The sequence below is a fragment of the Oncorhynchus nerka genome, linkage group LG16, assembly GCF_034236695.1.
Source record: "Oncorhynchus nerka isolate Pitt River linkage group LG16, Oner_Uvic_2.0, whole genome shotgun sequence".
In the NCBI taxonomy this organism is placed as follows: Eukaryota; Metazoa; Chordata; class Actinopteri; order Salmoniformes; family Salmonidae; genus Oncorhynchus; species Oncorhynchus nerka.
The window spans coordinates 8,994,110-9,014,232 of record NC_088411.1 but is presented as its reverse complement, the minus strand read 5'-3'; the positions used below and the strand labels follow the sequence as shown (position 1 = coordinate 9,014,232).

Below are 20,123 nucleotides of genomic sequence, written 5' to 3'. Positions count from 1 at the left end.
ACAGTAGAAAAAAATGGGCAGTCTATATACAATGTGTGCAAAAGGCATGAGGTAGGCGAATAATACAATTTTGCAGATTAACACTGGGGTGATAAATGATCAGATGGTCATGTACAGGTAGAGATATTGGTGTGCAAAAGAGCAGAAAAGTAAATAATAAAATAAAAAATAAAAAACAGTATAAAAACAGTATGGGAATGAGGTAGGTGAAAATGGGTGGGCTATTTACCAATAGACTATGTACAGCTGCAGCGATCGGTTAGCTGCTCGGATAGCTGATGTTTGAAGTTGGTGAGGGAGATAAAAGTCTCCAACTTCAGCGATTTTTGCAGTTCGTTCCAGTCACAGGCAGCAGAGTACTGGAACGAAAGGCGGCCAAATGAGGTGTTGGCTTTAGGGATGATCAGTGAGATACACCTGCTGGAGCGTGTGCTACGGATGGGTGTTGCCATCGTGACCAGTGAACTGAGATAAGGTGGAGCTTTACCTAGCATGGACTTGTAGATGACCTGGAGCCAGTGGGTCTGGCGACGAATATGTAGCGAGGGCCAGCCGACTAGAGCATACAAGGCTCAGTGGTGGGTGGTATAAGGTGCTTTGGTGACAAAACGGATGGCACTATGATAGACTGCATCCAGTTTGCTGAGTAGAGTGTTGGAAGCCATTTTGTAGATGACACTGATAGTCAGTTTTACTAGGGTAAGCTTGGCGGCGTGAGTGAAGGAGGCTTTGTTGCGGAATAGAAAGCCGACTCTTGATTTGATTTTCGATTGGAGATGTTTGATGTGAGTCTGGAAGGAGAGTTTGCAGTCTAGCCAGACACCTAGGTACTTATAGATGTCCACATATTCAAGGTCGGAACCATCCAGGGTGGTGATGCTAGTCGGGCATGCGGGTGCAGGCAGCGATCGGTTGAAAAGCATGCATTTGGTTTTACTCGCGTTTAAGAGCAGTTGGAGGCCACGGAAGGAGTGCTGTATGGCATTGAAGCTCGTTTGGAGGTTAGATAGCACAGTGTCCAATGACGGGCCGAAAGTATATAGAATGGTGTCGTCTGCGTAGAGGTGGATCAGGGAATCGCCCGCAGCAAGAGCAACATCATTGATATATACAGAGAAAAGAGTCGGCCCGAGAATTGAACCCTGTGGCACCCCCATAGAGACTGCCAGAGGACCGGACAGCATGCCCTCCGATTTGACACACTGAACTCTGTCTGCAAAGTAATTGGTGAACCAGGCAAGGCAGTCATCCGAGAAACCGAGGCTATTGAGTCTGCCGATAAGAATATGATGATTGACAGAGTCGAAAGCCTTGGCGAGGTCGATGAAGACGGCTGCACAGTACTGTCTTTTATCGATGGCGGTTATGATATCGTTTAGTACCTTGAGCGTGGCTGAGGTGCACCCGTGACCGGCTCGGAAACCAGATTGCACAGCGGAGAAGGTACGGTGGGATTCGAGATGGTCAGTGACCTGTTTGTTGACTTGGCTTTCGAAGACCTTAGATAGGCAGGGCAGGATGGATATAGGTCTATAGCAGTTTGGGTCCAGGGTGTCTCCCCTTTGAAGAGGGGGATGACTGCGGCAGCTTTCAATCCTTGGGGATCTCAGACGATATGAAAGAGAGGTTGAACAGGCTGGTAATAGGGGTTGCGACAATGGCGGCAGATAGTTTCAGAAATAGAGGGTCCAGATTGTCAAGCCCAGCTGATTTGTACGGGTCTAGGTTTTGCAGCTCTTTCAGAACATCTGCTATCTGGATTTGGGTAAGGAGAACCTGGAGAGGCTTGGGCGAGGAGCTACGGGGGCGGAGCTGTTGGCCGAGGTTGGAGTAGCCAGGCGGAAGGCATGGCCAGCCGTTGAGAAGTGCTTATTGAAGCTTTCAATAATCGTGGATTTATCGGTGGAGACCGTGTTACCTAGCCTCAGTGCAGTGGGCAGCTGGGAGGAGGTGCTCTTGTTCTCCATGGACTTCACAGTGTCCAAGAACTTTTGGAGTTGGAGCTACAGGATGCAAACTTCTGCCTGAAGAAGCTGGCCTTAGCTTTCCTGACTGACTGCGTGTATTGGTTCCTGACTTCCCTGAACAGTTGCATATCACGGGGCTATTCGATGCTATTGCAGTCCGCCACAGGATGTTTTTGTGCTGGTCGAGGGCAGTCAGGTCTGGAGTGAACCAAGGGCTGTATCTGTTCTTGGTTCTGCATTTTTGAACGGAGCATGCTTATCTAAAATGGTGAGGAAGTTACTTTTAAAGAATGACCAGGCATCCTCAACTGACGGGATGAGGTCAATGTCCTTCCAGGATACCCGGGCCAGGTCGATTAGAAAGGCCTGCTCACAGAAGTGTTTTAGGGAGCGTTTGACAGTGATGAGGGATGGTCGTTTGACTGCGGCTCCGTGGCGGATACAGGCAATGAGGCAGTGATCGCTGAGATCCTGGTTGAAGACAGCGGAGGTGTATTTGGAGGGCCAGTTGGTCAGGATGACGTCTATGAGGGTGCCCTTGTTTACAGAGTTAGGGTTGTACCTGGTGGGTTCCTTGATGATTTGAGTGAGATTGAGGGCATCTAGCTTACATTGTAGGACTGCCGGGGTGTTAAGCATATCCCAGTTTAGGTCACCTAACAGAACAAACTCTGAAGCTAGATGGGGGGCGATCAATTCACAAATGGTGTCCAGGGCACAGCTGGGAGCTGAGGGTGGCCGGTAGCAGGCGGCAACAGTGAGAGACTTATTTCTGGAGAGGGTAATTTTCAAAATTAGTAGTTCGAACTGTTTGGGTATGGACCTGGAAAGTATGACATTACTTTGCAGGCTATCTCTGCAGTAGACTGCAACTCCGCCCCCTTTGGTAGTTCTATCTTGACGGAAGATGTTATAGTTGGGTATGGAAATCTCTGAATTTTTGGTGGCCTTCCTGAGCCAGGATTCAGACACGGCAAGGACATCAGGGTTAGCAGAGTGTGCTAAAGCAGTGAGTAAAACAAACTTAGGGAGGAGGCTTCTGATGTTGACATGCATAAAACCAAGGCTTTTTCGCTCACAGAAGTTAACAAATGAGGGTACCTGGGGACATGCAGGGCCTGGGTACAGTCATCAAGCAGATGCTTTCATCCAATGCGACATATAGTTTACAAATTATGTGTATTTACTATTTGCTGGAAATATGTCTGGGAAGAGGTCCAGACATAGACATTGAGAGATGGGCGGTGGAGAAACGTGAGAAGTAACAGTCAGAGAACTGGAGACAGAAGCTGAGATCGAAGCAGTACCTGAGAGCAGAGCCAGCCAGGAAGGCCTGATGTTAAAGATGCCTGTGCTGTTCATTAGTGTCCCGGGTCTGTCGGAGGAACAGCAGGCCCTGCAGTCCTTAACCTCCCAGCTCTATTTATAGACAGGCCCAGAGATGCCCTTAATGACATGGAGGCAGAGACAGGGGGAGTCAAAGAAATACAACACTGTTTACTTTCTGAGTCTGTATGCCGTAAATCCACCAAGAATTTGGAGTCTGGGGTGATTTCACATCCTTGGAGAAGATGTGAGTGCCCCAGTATGTCTGTGACTGGTCTTTCTTCTTCCAAGTGGGATTGGATTACTCCAGCTCCATCAGCCAATCAGTTTTGTTTCTCATTGGTTCAGATGCTTTTTGTCTTTCAAATGGAGCATTTTACTGCTGTTATAGATTTTTGTTCATTCCTTAGTTTAGTTGAATATGTGTTGCGCAATCTTTAGAAACTTTCCAGCAAATCAGCTGGTGTTTGAATAGCGCATTTTGTCCACACCTGTTAAGTAAACAGTGTAGGAGCAAGACTGCACATATCTCATGAACCCGTGTTTGAGACCAGAGTTAACGTCCAGAACAGGACAGATAAGGAAAGGGTTCAGGGACACATTTTGAGAAAACAAAGAAAATAATCTATTCCAAAATAAACATTTTTTATTGAAGAGTACAATGTCTCAAACTCTTTTGAAACCAGCTTGGCTTTGGCCACGTTGTTTTCAGACAGTCCGTAGAATATGTTTAGAGGATGCAGGAGGCGGGACCGGGGGCCTAAAAAAACGTCCATATAAAAGTGTCAGGTTGAGTTTATCTTGCGCGAGAAGGGGGGAAGGGGGATTGGAGTGGGTCGACGGCCCCGCGCTGTCAGGGCCTTGTGGAATCCCCTAACGGTTCGGGCTTTGGAGTAAATACAGGCCCAGCGGACCCCTTTCCCCGCCCCAGGGCACACAAACCCCAGGCCTTCCCACATTCCACTTTTATTTTCCTGCTTGCAAAACGCCTCTGGCTATCAGAGCTGGTGGGACTTTTTTTATTTACTCATAAAATGTGTATTAGAAGAACTAAATCAGTCATGAAGAGCCCTCTCTCGTCGACTAACCTTCTCTCAGTTTTGGTTGGACTTTCTTCCCTCTACTCCCCTCACTTTCTGCCTGCTTATATCGTTCTTCTTCCTTCTCAAATGTGTGGTGTATCCTATAGATTGGGAAAAGGTCTCTCTTTTGACCTGGGGGATTTCAAAGGATCTGGATTGCATTATCCCCCCCAATTACAGAAAATTACTGTTCCCACCCCAACAATTGGGTGTATGTTTAACCCCTGCACCTGTGGCCTAGACAAAGGAACCCACAAATGTCAAGAAGGAAACACATTTGCCCATCATTTTCAAGTATTATTTGAATGTAGCAGCTGTCCTTAGAAGAACATGAAGTTAACTAAACAATACTCTTTCTCAGACCTTTAGTCTAACTCAACCCCAATAGGACTTGACACTGGGATAGTGGGATTTACTCTGTTTCGATTGGGTCTCTCACTTGTTTTGGGCACAGCAAACACAAATAAAGCTCTTTTAAATTTGTTGTTTGATTTGGTGTAATCTGCAAGCTGTTATTCTGATCCCGGGCCCCTGTCCCTAGGGTGTCATTGAACATGATGAACAGTTAGCCACAGTGTGTTCCTGTGTGTGAGCATGTGTTCAGTAATGTGTGTGTGTGTGTGTGTGTGTGTGTGTGTGTGTGTGTGTGTGTGTGTGTGTGTGTGGTGAACATGTGTGTCTCTTTGTGCATGCAGGTAGCTTTATCATTGGAAAATAACCCGTAAGTAAGCATTTCATTGTTAGTCTAAACCTGTTGTTTTCAAAGCAAAATAATATTTGAGTATGTGTACATGCATGTGTCACTGTGTGAATGCACATGTGTTGCTCCTTGTAGCCTACATGTCAATGTGTGTGGTACACGCCCACTGCTACTACTGTATGTCTGGATGGTGGTGGCTGTGTCATGACTGCACTATGAGGCAGCAGCCCACACAGCCACAGATGCGCCGGGGATCTGCCGAGGTCTCCAGAGCAAGACCCAGGCTCCATATGTTGGCTGTAAATCCGAGCTGCTCACCCCTCTTTCCCGCTCTCTCTCTCTTCCGTCGATCTCCCCCTAACATTGTTTATGTGGCAGGAATTCCTCTGGACCCCGTTCGGCCTGAGACCGTGATTCACTTCATCTTCTCTCGCAGTCCCGCTGGGAATATTCCCGGGGTTCCGAGCCACTTTGGCACGTTAGGAGCCCTATTTGTCCGATTGGGGAAAAGCCTCTGCTGTTAATCCAAAACAATATGAACAAGTCGGTATGTGCCGAGGCTCGGGTTGCTTGTAATAAACACGTCAGATGGGGTTTCAACAAGAACAGGTTTCACAGCATTGACCACCTCCAGAATTCAGGGTAGCTGACTCAGTATACATAGTTTATAGCTAATAATTGTGCATGAGAATATTTTAATGGATTTGATTTGCTTAGCTTATTTTTCAATAAATACATTTTGGGAGTGCTTTAGTAACATTATGCGTTAGACTAGTGTTAATGACATATGTATCAAACTATTTCAGGTTAAAATGTTCTTGTAGTCTATTTGTTATATATTTGAAATAAGAGTCCTCTCATATTCCAAGTCAAATATTCAGTTCTATCACCCAACTTATGGTGTGGACATGTGAGGATGATGTGTGAGCACTCACAATGCACTCTGTTGTCTCCCTCTGTGTCCTTCTGTATAACGGATGGCACTGGGTTAGCCTCAGCTTCTTTGCATTGTGATGAAAGTTAGTGTGTCTGGGTCACATTCAGCAGCTCATACCATGCCAAGCTGAACTTTTGCATCAGTCACTCAAATATGGCGAGCAGACAGTCCAGCAGTTGGACCTTGGTAGTGAAATGTGGGGGCTTGGGGCTATTTTTTAAGACCACCCTCTTTCCCTCTATCATTCACTCTCACCCCCTTTCTAGCCAGTTTGCTTGTCACTATGGGAAATCTCCAGGCGAGAGAGGGAGAGTTCATCCCTCTGTAAGGATTTAGAGGACTCCCTTGTCTTTTACTTCATCAGAGACAATTGAGTCATTCAGCTCCCATTGTGGGGCCCGGCAAGGCGAGGAGGGGCAGAGGGTTAGAGGGGGAGCGAGAGGGAGGGAAGGGGGAAGCCCCTGATGTACAGTGTGTACTCTGGGTGGCTCTTAGGGGCGAGAGATGGGGGATGGGGGTAAAGGGAGAAAGAAGAGGTGGGGGGCGAGAGTTATCCTGGAACGCCAAAGCAATTTGTCACATTGGAATGGCTCTTGAGTTACCAAGGTGGCCCTAATAGTGGGAGAGTTTTTTATGGGTGGGAGGAGGAGGAGCCGGGCGGCCGAGGGGGGTCGGGGGTCACGGCCTACTCAAGCCCAGGCGAAGCATCCGTCAGTAAGAGTTGGAGGGAAGGAGGAGGGTAAATGGGGAGGAAGTGGAGGTGGGGTCGGAAAGCTTGGCACTCGCCGGGGCTCCGTTCTCCTTGGCATGCTTGTAAAACCTACAGGAGGGATTAGCGTGTGAGAACATTTGAAATAGCAGGCTGAAGTGGAGCCGCCTGTTAGGCATGTGCTCTCTTCCTCTCTCCGCTTCAGCGCCACACTCTGGAGTGTCACCTTTCACCCACCACCTCAAGACAGAGGCTTAAGGGATGTCCCCTCACTGAAGGCCTCCCTGCGGTTGTGTCTGAATATTTGTGTGCATCTGTGTGCTCAACTTGGACAATCATTTGTCAAGTCTAGTATATGATAAGACCTTCCCATGACTGGAATCAGAATTCGTAACCTGCCATCCACCAGCCCCTCTTGCACCAGTATAGGCTGTCTTGAGTTACCTCATAGATAACAGTGGTACCATCACTCTCAACACTCCACCCCCCTTCATGGCAATTAATACCCAATATGGGTGGTCTGTAAAAATCACAAGACCACAACACTGGAGCTTTACAAGTCGTACTTTCCACCCTTCGACGCACAAACAAACGCAAACAAAGACAGTTGCAGTAAAATCCTTGTGGGGGTCATAAATGAGTGGTTGTGGAGCCAGCCAGAGGACGGGAGTCAATAACTCCTTCCAGCACAAGCCACAGCCATGCACCCCGTGGTGAACTCTCCGCTAATTACCACTGATTTAGCCACGGTCTCAGAAAAGGTCGTGACACACACACAAGCACACACACAAATACACACGTGCCACATGCTCGCAAACACAAACTCTTGCTGATGTAGTAACAACCACAGACAGGCAGATGCACACAGCAACAGTGTAGAAGTGTACAGATTTCTTCTAGCACAGGCCCATACTTAGAGGACAGAGACTTGCTCTGATTAGGTAGTTGAATAGGCTACAAGAAAGGAGCTGTTGTCATTGGATATCAGGGCAGCAGGAGGGCCATTGTGATTGTTTTATTTAGAGGATAAGGATAGGAACACAGACGTAGATGGAATGACAACATTCCAATTCTAGCTCTGGATGAGTTCTTTGGCCAGAATCCTAGCTAGCCCAGCGGTTGATGTTCCGATTGCATCAGAGGCCAAGATACAAGGCCAACTTGACTTGTCAGAAATTTCCTTTGGGGGGGACCCAGTGTGCTATGAGGCGGCATACTTTACGGATGCGCCGGCCTTGACGCTAGAGAGAGCATTGCCTGTGGTCTCAAGGTTAAGGAACAAGTCTGTAACCCTCTTGTGTTTCTACTAGCCAACTCTAATGACTAGGGCTGTGACGATACCAGTATTGTAAAAAAAAAACACGAAGCAGACCAAACTCTTTGGTCCTTTAAAAACCTGTTGTATGTATGTGCTATAAATAAATAAATAAATAAATGTGACTCTGGATGACACATAGTGATGTTTGTTTCCAACATTAGGGCTGTTTTCCTTAAGAAGTTAAATCTGCTTTGTGTTTTGTTTCCTTGCCATGATACAAATGATCGTCCCGGCTCTACTAATGACCCCATATTTCTTTCACTCTCCTTTTTCTCTTTCCTCTCTTCATTTTGTCTTATTGGCTTGGAGTCTGTTTTCCTATCTGACCTTGTTGCGCTCGTTTTCTGTTGCTCTCCCTGTGTATATTTAGTTGTTGTTCATGTTACATGTACATCAAATGTACAGGGTTTTATAGTTCTTTGTGACAGTGTATTTTGCCCTCAATATTTGGACAGTCCGCATTCCCATCAGTGTGTGCACAGCTCTACCTGCAAATTCAGGGAACTCCTATCACTGTTGGACATATTGTTTGCTTACCTATTTGAATGTACTCTCTTGCAGTAAGTGGTATGGAAAGATCTTACACAGTGTGCCCTGCTTTGATATTTAGTAGTTCTATTTTTCACACTGTACAATAAGTGCCTGTTTCACCCTGTTGACCCCCCAGTAACTTAACTAATGTTGGGGGCCCTCTCTGAGCGCAGGCAGCTGAGGTGACCTCAGTTTGTACCCCCTCCGACTAGGTGGCCTTGACATTTGTTAGGGAGACTATGTCACAGCCGATAGCAGGGTCATCCCCTAGGATCACTGGGTCAGAATGGAGTAGGAGCTTTAGCCATAGCAAAGGGCAGGCACAGCAGGGAAAGCATTCAGCTGTGGGTTGTGGAATGAGCGGGGGGAAATTATGCTTTGCATTATAATGTTATTGCATTATATGAGTATCCTTGAATCCTTTGAAGGTACCTTTTGTCAATATAACCTGTTGACAAGGAAGATATTGGTCACAATACTTAAGATGCTAGGCTTCTTCTTTGTGATGGTTTTGCCCCTGTAAAGTTTGTCTTACAGTGGTTTAGACTTTGCTCTCTCTGGTGGCTTAGCTCATAATTCAGAGCAACTGTTCTTCCTCCTCCTTCCTTCCTTCCTCGTCAGGAAACTAAATATGGTAGACTATGTCGCCAAAGCAATTGGCATGTCATCTGATTTAAAGGGCTCTACCCAATTTATGAGAAAATGCTCTGTCTTGTGTAAGTCTCTCTCTCTCTCTCTTCATCTCATGCTCTCTCGCTCCCCCTCTTTCTCTCCCGCTCTCACTCTCTCACCCCCCACTTCCTCTCTCTCTCTCTCTCTCTCTCTCTCTAGCTCTCGCAATCTCGCTCTCTGTGTATATGTCACTCAGGCCTAATAAAGACAAGTCAATCATTCACTGGGACAGTCACTAGGTGGATTCAGACCCATAATAGTGGCCAGTGGATCCACAGTGCACGGTTTTATGAGGCTGACCAATAAAAGTCATTCAAGTCACCTGGAATCTCAGAGTGGTCACATTTATGGCATCAAATCATTCTAAACCCATAATCCACGTACAGTAGCCTTCTCAGGCATATAAGCAGTGATTTAGCTTACCTAAGATTTGGAACGGTTCTAATTCTTGAATGGATGCCCTACAACACAACTACTGTATCCTGTTCAAACTACTAGGACATGTAGTTCTCTTTTTTAATGTTTATGTAACATATCTGTAATAAATGGTTTCAATCTACTGTAGTAGTTTTTTCGGACTAATATGACACCGAAAACATAATGTTACGAGGCAAAACCCACCATGTGTGTCACCCGCTTTGGGATCCCCATCTGCTTGCTTTTGAGTTTGTTTTTACGTTCTAAATCATGTGATCACATTTACAATGTTGATTCCTTTGTGTTAATGTTTTGGTTTTTAACATTATGCATTGGTAACATGTATTTCTTTTTTTGTCCATTTTGTTTCTTTCTCACCATACAGTACCTACAGATGAAATGGCCCTTGCTAGATGTTAACCACGGAAGTCTTCAAAGTAGACAAGCACTTAAAGATGCCCGGTCCCCGTCACCAGCACACATTGTTGTAAGTAACCCCCTCTTTATTCCTTTACATTTCCCTACCTCCTTTTGCCCCTAAACAGAAATACAACCCTTCTCCTGTATCCTGTATTGTATACCCTCTTTTTCTAACACAAAATCTGTTGAATGGATGTCAGTGACTAACTGAAATACCTAGAGACCAGGGTTGGGATCAATTCGAATTGAAGGCAGTCAAATCAGGAAGTAAACAAAAATTACAATTCAATAATCGAAAAAAAATGCATTTATTTTCAATGACTTCAATAAACTGAAAAAATGTCTGAATGTTAAATTCGAATCACTTCCTGAGTTGACTGCCTTATTGAGCCTGAATTGAGCCCAACCCTATTATAAGCATTATATTGACTGTATTGATTGCGTAAAGCCAATTGTAAGGGAAAGCTCACTCTGTGAAAGGGATAAGCTGGCAGCTGTAGTGGAGTTGACAAAGTGGCAGATGGCTATTGCTCTTTGGACGGCCACGCCGCTCCCGACGCAGTGTGTGTGGCGACACAAGGTCCAACCCAGTGCTTGCTGTACAGTAGAGTTTGCAGATGGATACTCTTCTGACTCTATGAGCACAGTAAGGAAGAGCTATAGCCATATTGTTAACTAACCCACACGGTTCACTTTCCAAAGAGCATGACCGCCCTGCGTCCGGGCTGGCTACGTGACTGGACAGTGATAGTCTAATAGGGACCATGTCAATATTTTAAAAGCTAGTTCTCTATTATTAACAGATTTGTCCATGTTTGGCCAATGGAAAAGTGGTATATAGTGAAGAATATAAAAAGGTGTGGAATAAAGATGGTGTTAGTAAGATGACTAAAAGTGAGACAGTATTGGCATGGTGGGTAGCATTGTTTCTAGAGTTGTAATTAGGATAGTTTAGATATTGCCAACGTTAAAGTTCATACATGGTCTCTATGGCATAATATTGGACATACACTTAGTTAGGGCTACACTATAGACCCATTGTGCATATGAGTGTCTGATTGATTTAGACTTAACCACATAGCGACCCCATGTTGACCCATGGAGCGAATATGTGTAGTCAACATTTGTTTAGGTCATGAGTTTTACACAAGGATGTGAATAATTAGAGGCTTAAACGATGTTAAGGAACTGTCTCTACATGAGTCACTGTTGGTATTTGATAAGTAGAGCTAGTTTTTATGAGCTACAATAAAAAAATACTATCATCAATGGTTTCCAGTTCAACAGTAAGAAAAAGTTGGAAAACCAGCCCTCTTGGTCTTTTGCCTATTTTCTCTAAGTACAGCTTAAAATAGTCTGTTTTTTAAAGCAGAAACCCTGTCAAAAGTTATGCTTAAGACAAAGAGATGGCGATGACAGTGCTCTAACGAACACAACAAGCAAACTCAGTAGGACAAGCCCTCCTTATCCTCAGAGCGACGCCAGTGTTATTTTTATACCGTAAAGTTCAGGAGGCCCAACTTGCGTGGTTATTTTAAGAGACACCGTTTCCTCTGAAATCATTAAGCTTGTAGGAGGCAGTTAAGCTGCAGGTAAATGCTTCAGTTTTTATTCCTCCATGAGTCATGTGGCTTTAAATACTTATCACCTCATATCTTCCATTGCTCCTTCGTACCGTGGGCTTTAGGAGGAGTTTGACATCCAAAACACGGTTACAGTTAAAATGATTTGTAGTCAGAATGCATTAGCATCTTGTTACTCCAGAAAACGCGTCTATCTTCATTGTTTATTTATTTATTTGTTTGATAAAAAACGCAGGAGTTTGTAAGATCAGAGGTGTTGCTGCACCTGAATGCACTTGCTGTTAGTGTAAGTGATCAAATTGAATGTGAGATGAAGCTTGTATTGTCTTCTCCCTCCTGCCCTCCTCCATTTATCTCCAAATGAGGGAAGTTTTATTAGAAAAATGTGTTTTATGGTTGTCATTAGATTTGGATTTGGTTGGTTGGGGTCATGAGAAATTCTTGCAAAAAGAATTGTCCACAGAAATTCTTGCGGGAAGAAATGGGGTCCCAGGTGAAAAAGTTTCAATGCCACTGGTTTATATGTTCCTTTACATCATCCCTCCAAAGTAAAAAATAAATAAATATTATTATTATTGTTGGACATAAAATACTGTAAAACCACCAACAAATCAACTCCAAGTGATTTGAATGATGGAAATCTGTTCCAATGTATTCCCAAGCATAATAGAGATACAGGTAACTGCCAAATCCAAAATAAAGGAAACACCAACATAAAGTTTCTTAATAGGGCGTTGGGCCACCATGGCCAGAACAGCTTCAATGCACCTTGGCATAGATTCTACAAGTGTCTGGAACTCTACTGGAGGAGGGATGCGACACCATTCTTCCACTGGAAATTCCATAATTTGGTGTTTTGTTGATGGTGGTGGAAAACGCTGTTTCAGGCGCGCTCCAGAATCTCCCATAAGTGTTAAGATTGAGATCTGTTGACTGAGACGACCATGGCATATGGTTTACATTGTTCTCATGCTCATCAAACGATTCAGTGACCACTCGTGCCCTATGGATGGGGGCATTGTTATCCTATGGGGGCATTGTTATCCTATGGGGGCATAGCCATGATAGCCAACATAATGACCAAAATAATAACCTGCCCAGCATTTTTATACATGACCCTAAGCATGATGGGATGTTAATTGCTTAATTAACTCAGGAACCACACCTGTGTGGAAGCACCTGCTTTCAATATACAGTACTTTGTATCCCTCATTTACTCAAGTGTTTCCATTATTTTGGCAGTTACCTGTATATGTGATTGTATACAAATGTAAGCAAGGTTTAAAATTAGTATGTTTTAGTCAAATATCATACAGTGAGGGAATAAAGTATTTGATCCCCTGCTGATTTTGTACATTTGCCCACTGACAAAGAAATGATCCGTCTATCATTTTAATGCTAGGTTTATTTGAACAGTGAGAGACAGAATAACAACAAAAAAATCCAGAAAAACGCATCTCAAAAATGTTATGAATTGATTTGCATTTTAATGAGGGAAATAAGTATTTGACCCCCTCTCAATCAGAAAGATTTCTGGTTCCCAGGTGTCTTTTATACAGGTAACGAGCTGAGATTAGGAGCACACTCTTAAAGGGAGTGCTCATAATCTCATCTTGTTACCTGTATAAAAGACACCTGTCCACAGAAGCAATCAATCAATCAGATTCCAAACTCTCACCTTGTGGGGTTGCAATGATCATGAGAACGGTGAAGAATCAGCCCAGAACTACACGGAGGATCTTGTCAATGATCTCAAGGCAGCTGGGACCATAGTCACCAAGAAAACAATTGCTAACACACTACGCCGTGAAGGACTGAAATCCTGCAGCGCCCGCAAGGTCCCCCTGCTCAAGAAAGCACATATACATGCCCGTCTGAAGTTTGCAAATGAACATCTGAATGATTCAGAGGACAACTGGGTGAAAATGTTGTGGTCAGATGAGACCAAAATGAAGCTCTTTGGCATCAACTCAACTCGCTGTGTTTGGAGGAGGAGGAATGCTGCCTATGACCTCAAGAACACCATCGCCACCATCAAATATGGAGGTGGAAACATTATGCTTTGGGGGTGTTTTTCTGCTAAGGGGACAGGACAACTTCACCGCATCAAAGGGACGATGGACGGGGCCATGTACCGTCAAATCTTGGGTGAGAACCTCCTTCCCTCAGCCAGGGCATTGAAAATGGGTTGTGGATGGTTATTCCAGCATGACAATGACCCAAAACACACAGCCAAGGCAACAAAGGAGTGGCTCAAGAAGAAGCACATTAAGGTCCTGGAGTGGCCTAGCCAGTCTCCAGACCTTAATCCCATAGAAAATCTGTGGAGGGAGCTGAAGGTTCGAGTTGCCAAACCTCAGCCTCAACCTTAATGACTTGGAGAAGATCTGCAAAGAGGAGTGGGACAAAATCCCTCCTGAGATGTGTGCAAACCTGGTGGCCAGCTACAAGAAACGTCTGACCTCTGGGATTGCCAACAAGGGTTTTGCCACCAAGTACTAAGTCATGTTTTGCAGAGGGGTCAAATACTTATTTCCCTCATTAAAATGCAATTCAATTTATAACATTTTTGACATGTGTTTCTCTGGATTTTTTTGTTGTTATTCTGTCTCTCACTGTTCAATAAACCTACCATTAAAATTGTAGACTGATCATTTCTATGTCAGTGGGCAAACGTACAAAGTCAGCAGGGGATCAAATACTTTTTTTCACTGTATCTGTTTGGGCTTCTTGCGGTCAATTTTCATTCTACAAATCGACCTTTGGCTGAATCTAGTCGATGATCCCGCTTTACGTAATCCCCTTATAAAAAAATGTGGCCGTAAACAGTCGTTTCTTTTTGCTTTCAAATGGGAAAAACACCTGGGCACATTGACCGATCTTTGGCTTGAAATGTGCCATCTGCACCGTAGCGATAAAAACCAACCGATAGGCACCAGCGATATGGAGAGAGCGATCCGAAGTTTAACTGACCCTTCAGCAACTTCAGAAAGTCAGAGAGAGTGAAATACTAAATAAGACAAAAATATCAAGTCTGAGACATACATACAAATGCTAAATTGAGCAATGAGATATGGAGAAGGACTGATGGACAGATAGACAAAGAGATGGAAAAATACATATGGGCAGATACACATAGAATCAAACAAAAACATACTGTCTTGTGTAGAATCTATGGATAGGTCAGTTTCAGGGGCAGAAGTAGGTGGAACTCTTGAGGGTCAGCCATGAAGGGAAAGGAGGAAGTGACCTCACAGGGGCTTGTCGTTACGAGGGCGTGCCCCTCTCCTCCATGCCCGCAAAGGGGGCACGCCTGGCCCTTTGATGTGTCTGACCGCGCCGCGGGGCAGCCTCCAAACCGCTGCCGCTGAACTTTTAGACCATTGGCTGAAAGTTATTATTTATTTATGTCTATTGATGTGTATTTTTTTCAGAAAGAAACCCAGGGAGAGACATTTTTGTCTTGTGCTTCACATAGTCAACAGTCTGAGAGAATTTTGTATAGAATAGCACTCAGTTCGTAGAGTCGTATGCTACAGTATCTTCATTTGACTCATTTTCATACACACATTAGCACAGTCAATTCTCAAAACACAATGAGTTGACAGTCATCTATAAAAAAAACTGAAGGTTATCCTTTCTTGTTAAATTGTTGGTGCACCAAATACAGTAGGCCTACATCGGCTGATGTATTATGCCATTTTCCTAGTAGCTTAGAGGTGCTCGAAATAGGATTTGTTTTGAGCCACGTGACAGATTTTTGATTTGTTACGGGATCTGTTTCGTGTGTGTGTGCCCCCACATCACAGCTGGCAACTGCTGCTACTCAAGCAGGACATAGCTGTGTCCCAGTAGCATAACATGGTGGTGTTCTGGTCATGCCATTTCTTTACACATTCAAGTTGAGAAGAGTACTTTACATTTCAACTCTGTAAGGCAAGAATTGTATAAGGGAATGTAAGAAAGGGTACGTCACTTGTTGTTGGCTTTAAAATATTGAGTCATTGTCTAACTCAGTCATCGGACAACGTAAATGGTAGGCTGTCAGTTTTTTTTGTGGGGGGGTTAAAAAAAACCTCCAGGCCACTCTTGAGGTCTAAAACTAGATAGATGTATGTAGTAATTATACTGGACCTTTACATTTTTTTTTTTTTACATTTTCAAATAACTGTCCTTCTTCTGGCCCGCAAATAGCTTTTGATGAACAAATTAGTTCAGAATTTTGAAATCCCAATGTGGCCCTCGAGCCATAATTTCTGCCCACCCGTGGGTTAAGTGATGAATAACCTAAATTAGAGGCCACTTTAGAGTTACTATTGTGGTGCAAGTCAAACATTTTTGACAATGTTTCTTAAATTGACATGCTGGGAACTGGGGCAGAAATATGTTTGAGAGCGAGAGAGTGTGCGCATACACACACACAAACAAATACACATACACACACACTCCACACCACACTAGTCCTTTCCTCAGAGTCTGTTCAGGCTGGACAATGTCTCCATTGTTTTCTGGGCTTTCACTGGCAGCAGGGGACGGCTGGAGTGTTAACCATTTCCCAACCAGGCCTCAGTGTAGTGTGTGTCCATGTGTGTGTGTCATGAGCAGTGAAGAATGAAACTTGAGGGAGTATAGTGTCCGGTTGTGTGCCCACTCCAAGTGTATGATAATGAGCGTTGAGTAAGTGATGGAATCTGACCATTACATCTATGTGTGGCAAGACCTCCCACCTGAACCAATGAACACTTGGCTTTCACGTTTTAGGCCAATTTGTCTCTCCATAGAAAAGTGCACTAGAACAAGAGCTACGGAATGGGAGTGGGAGTTGGCTTGAAAATAAGTCTCCTTCCCAATTTTTTGAAAAAGAATAGATTTGTTCAGGAAATGCCCACAATGACTTCTCAGTCCCCCACTGTGGCTAAACAGCTTGGCCGGTCATCCTTAGAAAAGACATGGCCAGTGGTCTCTTGTCCACTCCACGTACATCTTTGTATGTTGAGAAATGTTAAATAAAGACAAGTCTCCTCCCTATGAATTGCAGTCCACCTGGGCTGTACAGACAATAGCTCTGTGGGTTGGAAGCCCTGGTGGGAGAGCCTGGGCTCACTGTTAATGAGCGCCCCCAGGGTCACAGACTGGAGACACACTGCCCTCACTGTTTACGAGGGGAGACCTCTCTCTCCTTCTCCCCCTCGCTCTCTCTATCTCTCTCCCCCTCGCTCTCTCTCTGTTCCTCTACCTTGCTCAGATAATCATCCTTACTTCAGTCTGCAAGCTCTGGGTAGACTGAGCAAAGTCAGTGGTAGCATTATCACAGAAGAATGCAATGCTGTCTGTTGTTATGGCAGTAGTGCTCTAGACCAGAGCCCCTTCGGCTCTTCTGTTGGTAGGAGACATGGCCTCACCCTTAGACAGGGGGCTTTGTGCCTCTTCTGGCCACCCAACAGGCCTTGGCCCTGTCCATTGTCTCAAACCAGACGTTGCACTGTCATGCTGACATCATGACCATCTTGGGGGCCAAATGTGAGACCAGCTGAGACGTGTGTCAATCATGGGAACTGTGACAAGAGTGGGTAATAGGGGTTTGCTGTTTCACTCAGTGAAACCCAATCTAGACAAAGTCCTTGTTTCTCTACAACACTGAATGTTCAGTTGTTTACAGACTTCCCAATGACAGTCAGTGTCTGCTGAGCAGCCAACAAAGGAATGACTGAGCAAGCGATAGTGGAATTTATAGGGATTTATAGAGGAAAAATTCCATCCAGATTCTGACCTGTAATAGTGCGTAGCCTATTTTGTTGTACCTTTTCCTTTATTGTTCGATATTTTTTCCTCAAGAATGCACTCTAGGCCTAGCGCACGCCACCATTAGTTGTCATCTGATTGCAGGAAGAAATGTGAATAGCGGCTTTTATACGCACATGAATAGTTGAGAGATCATTTGTCCTTTTTACCTTTGGGTGGTATTTAGCCATTATGTAGGCTAACCCCTGTAGACTTAGGCCACCCTGGGTAATGGGCAGATCTAGACTGTGTTTGTGTGCGTGCAAGCAGTCACACCGATAACCACTGTATATACTGTAATCCTGTTGAGAGAAATCTGTCTCCCACAGGGTCAAGCAGTCATAGGGTCAAGCACACAAGACTTATTGACTTTTGTGCAGAGTAGGCTAACCTGTACAGTACAGTAACGTTATGTGTGAGGTTTCAGTACTGTATATGGTGAAAACACTTTGTCATAACTAACTTATGTGGTTCAGTAGTTTTTTGGGGTCTGTGTGTTTGTGTCTGAATGATTGTGTGTGTGAGTTTTTTTGTAAAATGATACATGAACTCTTCATCTCCTTCCCTGTTTCTTTTCCCTTTTCCTATTTTTTCTTCCCTCTTTCTTTCCATGCCCTTCCTCTCCTGATCTTAGAGTGATGTAAAACATGATAGCTGCACACCTACCTAATGCACAGGAATACAGGAATTACATCTCCCCATGTTCACCCTAGTGCAAGCTGCATTTACTTAAGAGCCAAATAAGGCAATGTCTTTGAACCAGCAGCGAGAACAGCTGAGAAACTCCAGTGTATAACAGTATAACTGCCATGTAACCAACCCAAAGCCAACCCATGTTCTCATATTATCTGTGTAATGTGTGTGTATATGGATAGGCATGGCACCCTGGAGAAAGCTGAGGTAGCCATAAGGAAAGGAAATAGAAGGTTAAATAAATGAATAGCCTAGCTAGTGAAAAAAAGCATTAGGCCTATTTCTTTTGGGAAGTGAAAACACACTGCTTTACATTCATGTTCCTGGTAGGCTAGGATGATGTGTGTGTGAGCTGATATAATTGTGTGACTCGGGAACGTCCGTCTTTGCCTTTCAGGGGCCCTTCTGCTTGGAATTCCCCGGACAGTCAGATCTGAGCCTTCACCAATTTCAGTTGGTGAGAACTTTGAATTCCAAGTATCTTGTTAGCTGGTTGATGATGCCAAAATAACAACTGACAAATTATGATGATGTTGATAAAAAATTAAATAAAAAGTAATAATAACAACCATAATCCTAATGATAGCCTAATCATGCTATGTTGTGTTTGCTACTGATTCAGTGCTGCTACTGCTGTGTTGTTGACTTGCTTTGTTGCTCTGAAATGGCAGCTGGTGCAGATATGTCTTGAATACTTTTGACAGCCTTAACCTACTGACCTTTTAGCCATGGTTTTCACACTAAATATGTACTCATGTCTTGTGCAACACATACATTCCTAGTTCTCTGACAATCCTGATTTCCCGAGATGCTTTTAAAAGACTGTGAACTGTGGTCTGTAAGTAATTGGCTTGTAACCCACTAGTGTTGTGATACTTGGTGTAGCCCAGCTCAGGTTGCTGACTGTGCTTTGTCTCTGGTGTAGCTAACATCAGATGGTTTAGAATGTTTATTCTTAAGGTAGCATTACGGTCTCCATCGATAGGGATTGTGCCCTTTGGCTTTACAACAGTGCCAAAGTGTCTATTGATTTAAGTCTCTGCTGTTTGAACATGGTATAGAATGATGCTTTCAGGTCCATAAAGGTTTCTGTCAAACAATATAGGTTAAATCCATTTGAATTCAATCACTTTTGACAGCATCCTTTTTGATTTAAACAAAACTTTGCATACATTTTGCCCACGAAAGAAGTGGTCAGAAAGGGACTTTTTCAACCTGAATGCCAAAACATTTAGGCGGTAAAGGTGTTCCAAGTTGACCCATTTCGCACATCTCAACTCAGTCGTTTATCTTTTCCAGTGATGAAGACATGGATTTTTCATGGAATATCCATTAGACATCCATGTCTTCATCATTGGAAAAGATAAACGGTTGAGTTTGATATAATTTAAAAGCTTGCAAACAGGGTTGTCAAACTATTTAACAATGTCTTGGGAAAAAAACGTTTTTTTTATATTAAAATATAATACTTTAAAAAACGTTTTAAGGTTGATTATCTAAGAACGCATAAACGAGAAAAACTAATAATTTCATACACTACCAGTCAAATGTATGGACACACCTACTCATTCAAGGGTTGTTCTTTATTTGTACTATTTTCTACATTGTAGAATAATAACATATATGCATTCATGTAGTAACCAAAAAAGTGTTAAACAAAACACAATATATTGTTTTGATTTTTCAAAGTAGCCACCCTCTCAACTAGCTTCATGAGGTAGTCACCTGAAATGCAATTAAATTAACAGGTTGTCTTGTTAAAAGTTAATTTGTGGAATTGATTTCCTTCTTAATGCATTTGAGCCAATCAATTGTGTTGTGACAAGGTAGGGGTGTTATACAGAAGAAAGCCCTATTTGGTTAAAGACCAAGTCCATATTATGACAAGAACAGCTCAAATAAGCAAAGAGAAACAAGAGTCCATCATTACTTTAAGACATGAAAATCATTCAATACGGAAAATGTCAAGAACTTTAAAAATGTGTTC

At 43.7% G+C, this 20,123-nt stretch overlaps 1 protein-coding gene across 26 annotated transcripts in view; it reads left to right on the top strand.

Annotated features, from left to right (window-relative positions):
- LOC115143988 (transcription factor 7-like 2) overlaps positions 1-20,123 on the top strand; it is a 103,551-nt gene that overhangs the window by 29,802 nt on the left and 53,626 nt on the right. For 16 of the 26 annotated variants that reach the window (XM_065002403.1, XM_065002401.1, XM_065002407.1 and 13 more), the window contains exons 4-5: positions 10,045-10,146; positions 18,534-18,593. In XM_065002403.1, coding sequence (XP_064858475.1) covers positions 10,045-10,146; positions 18,534-18,593 — 162 coding nt within the window. The remainder of the gene's footprint in view (positions 1-10,044; positions 10,147-18,533; positions 18,594-20,123) is intronic. The other 10 variants (XM_065002409.1, XM_029684528.2, XM_029684531.2 and 7 more) reach the window with 1 other exon arrangement.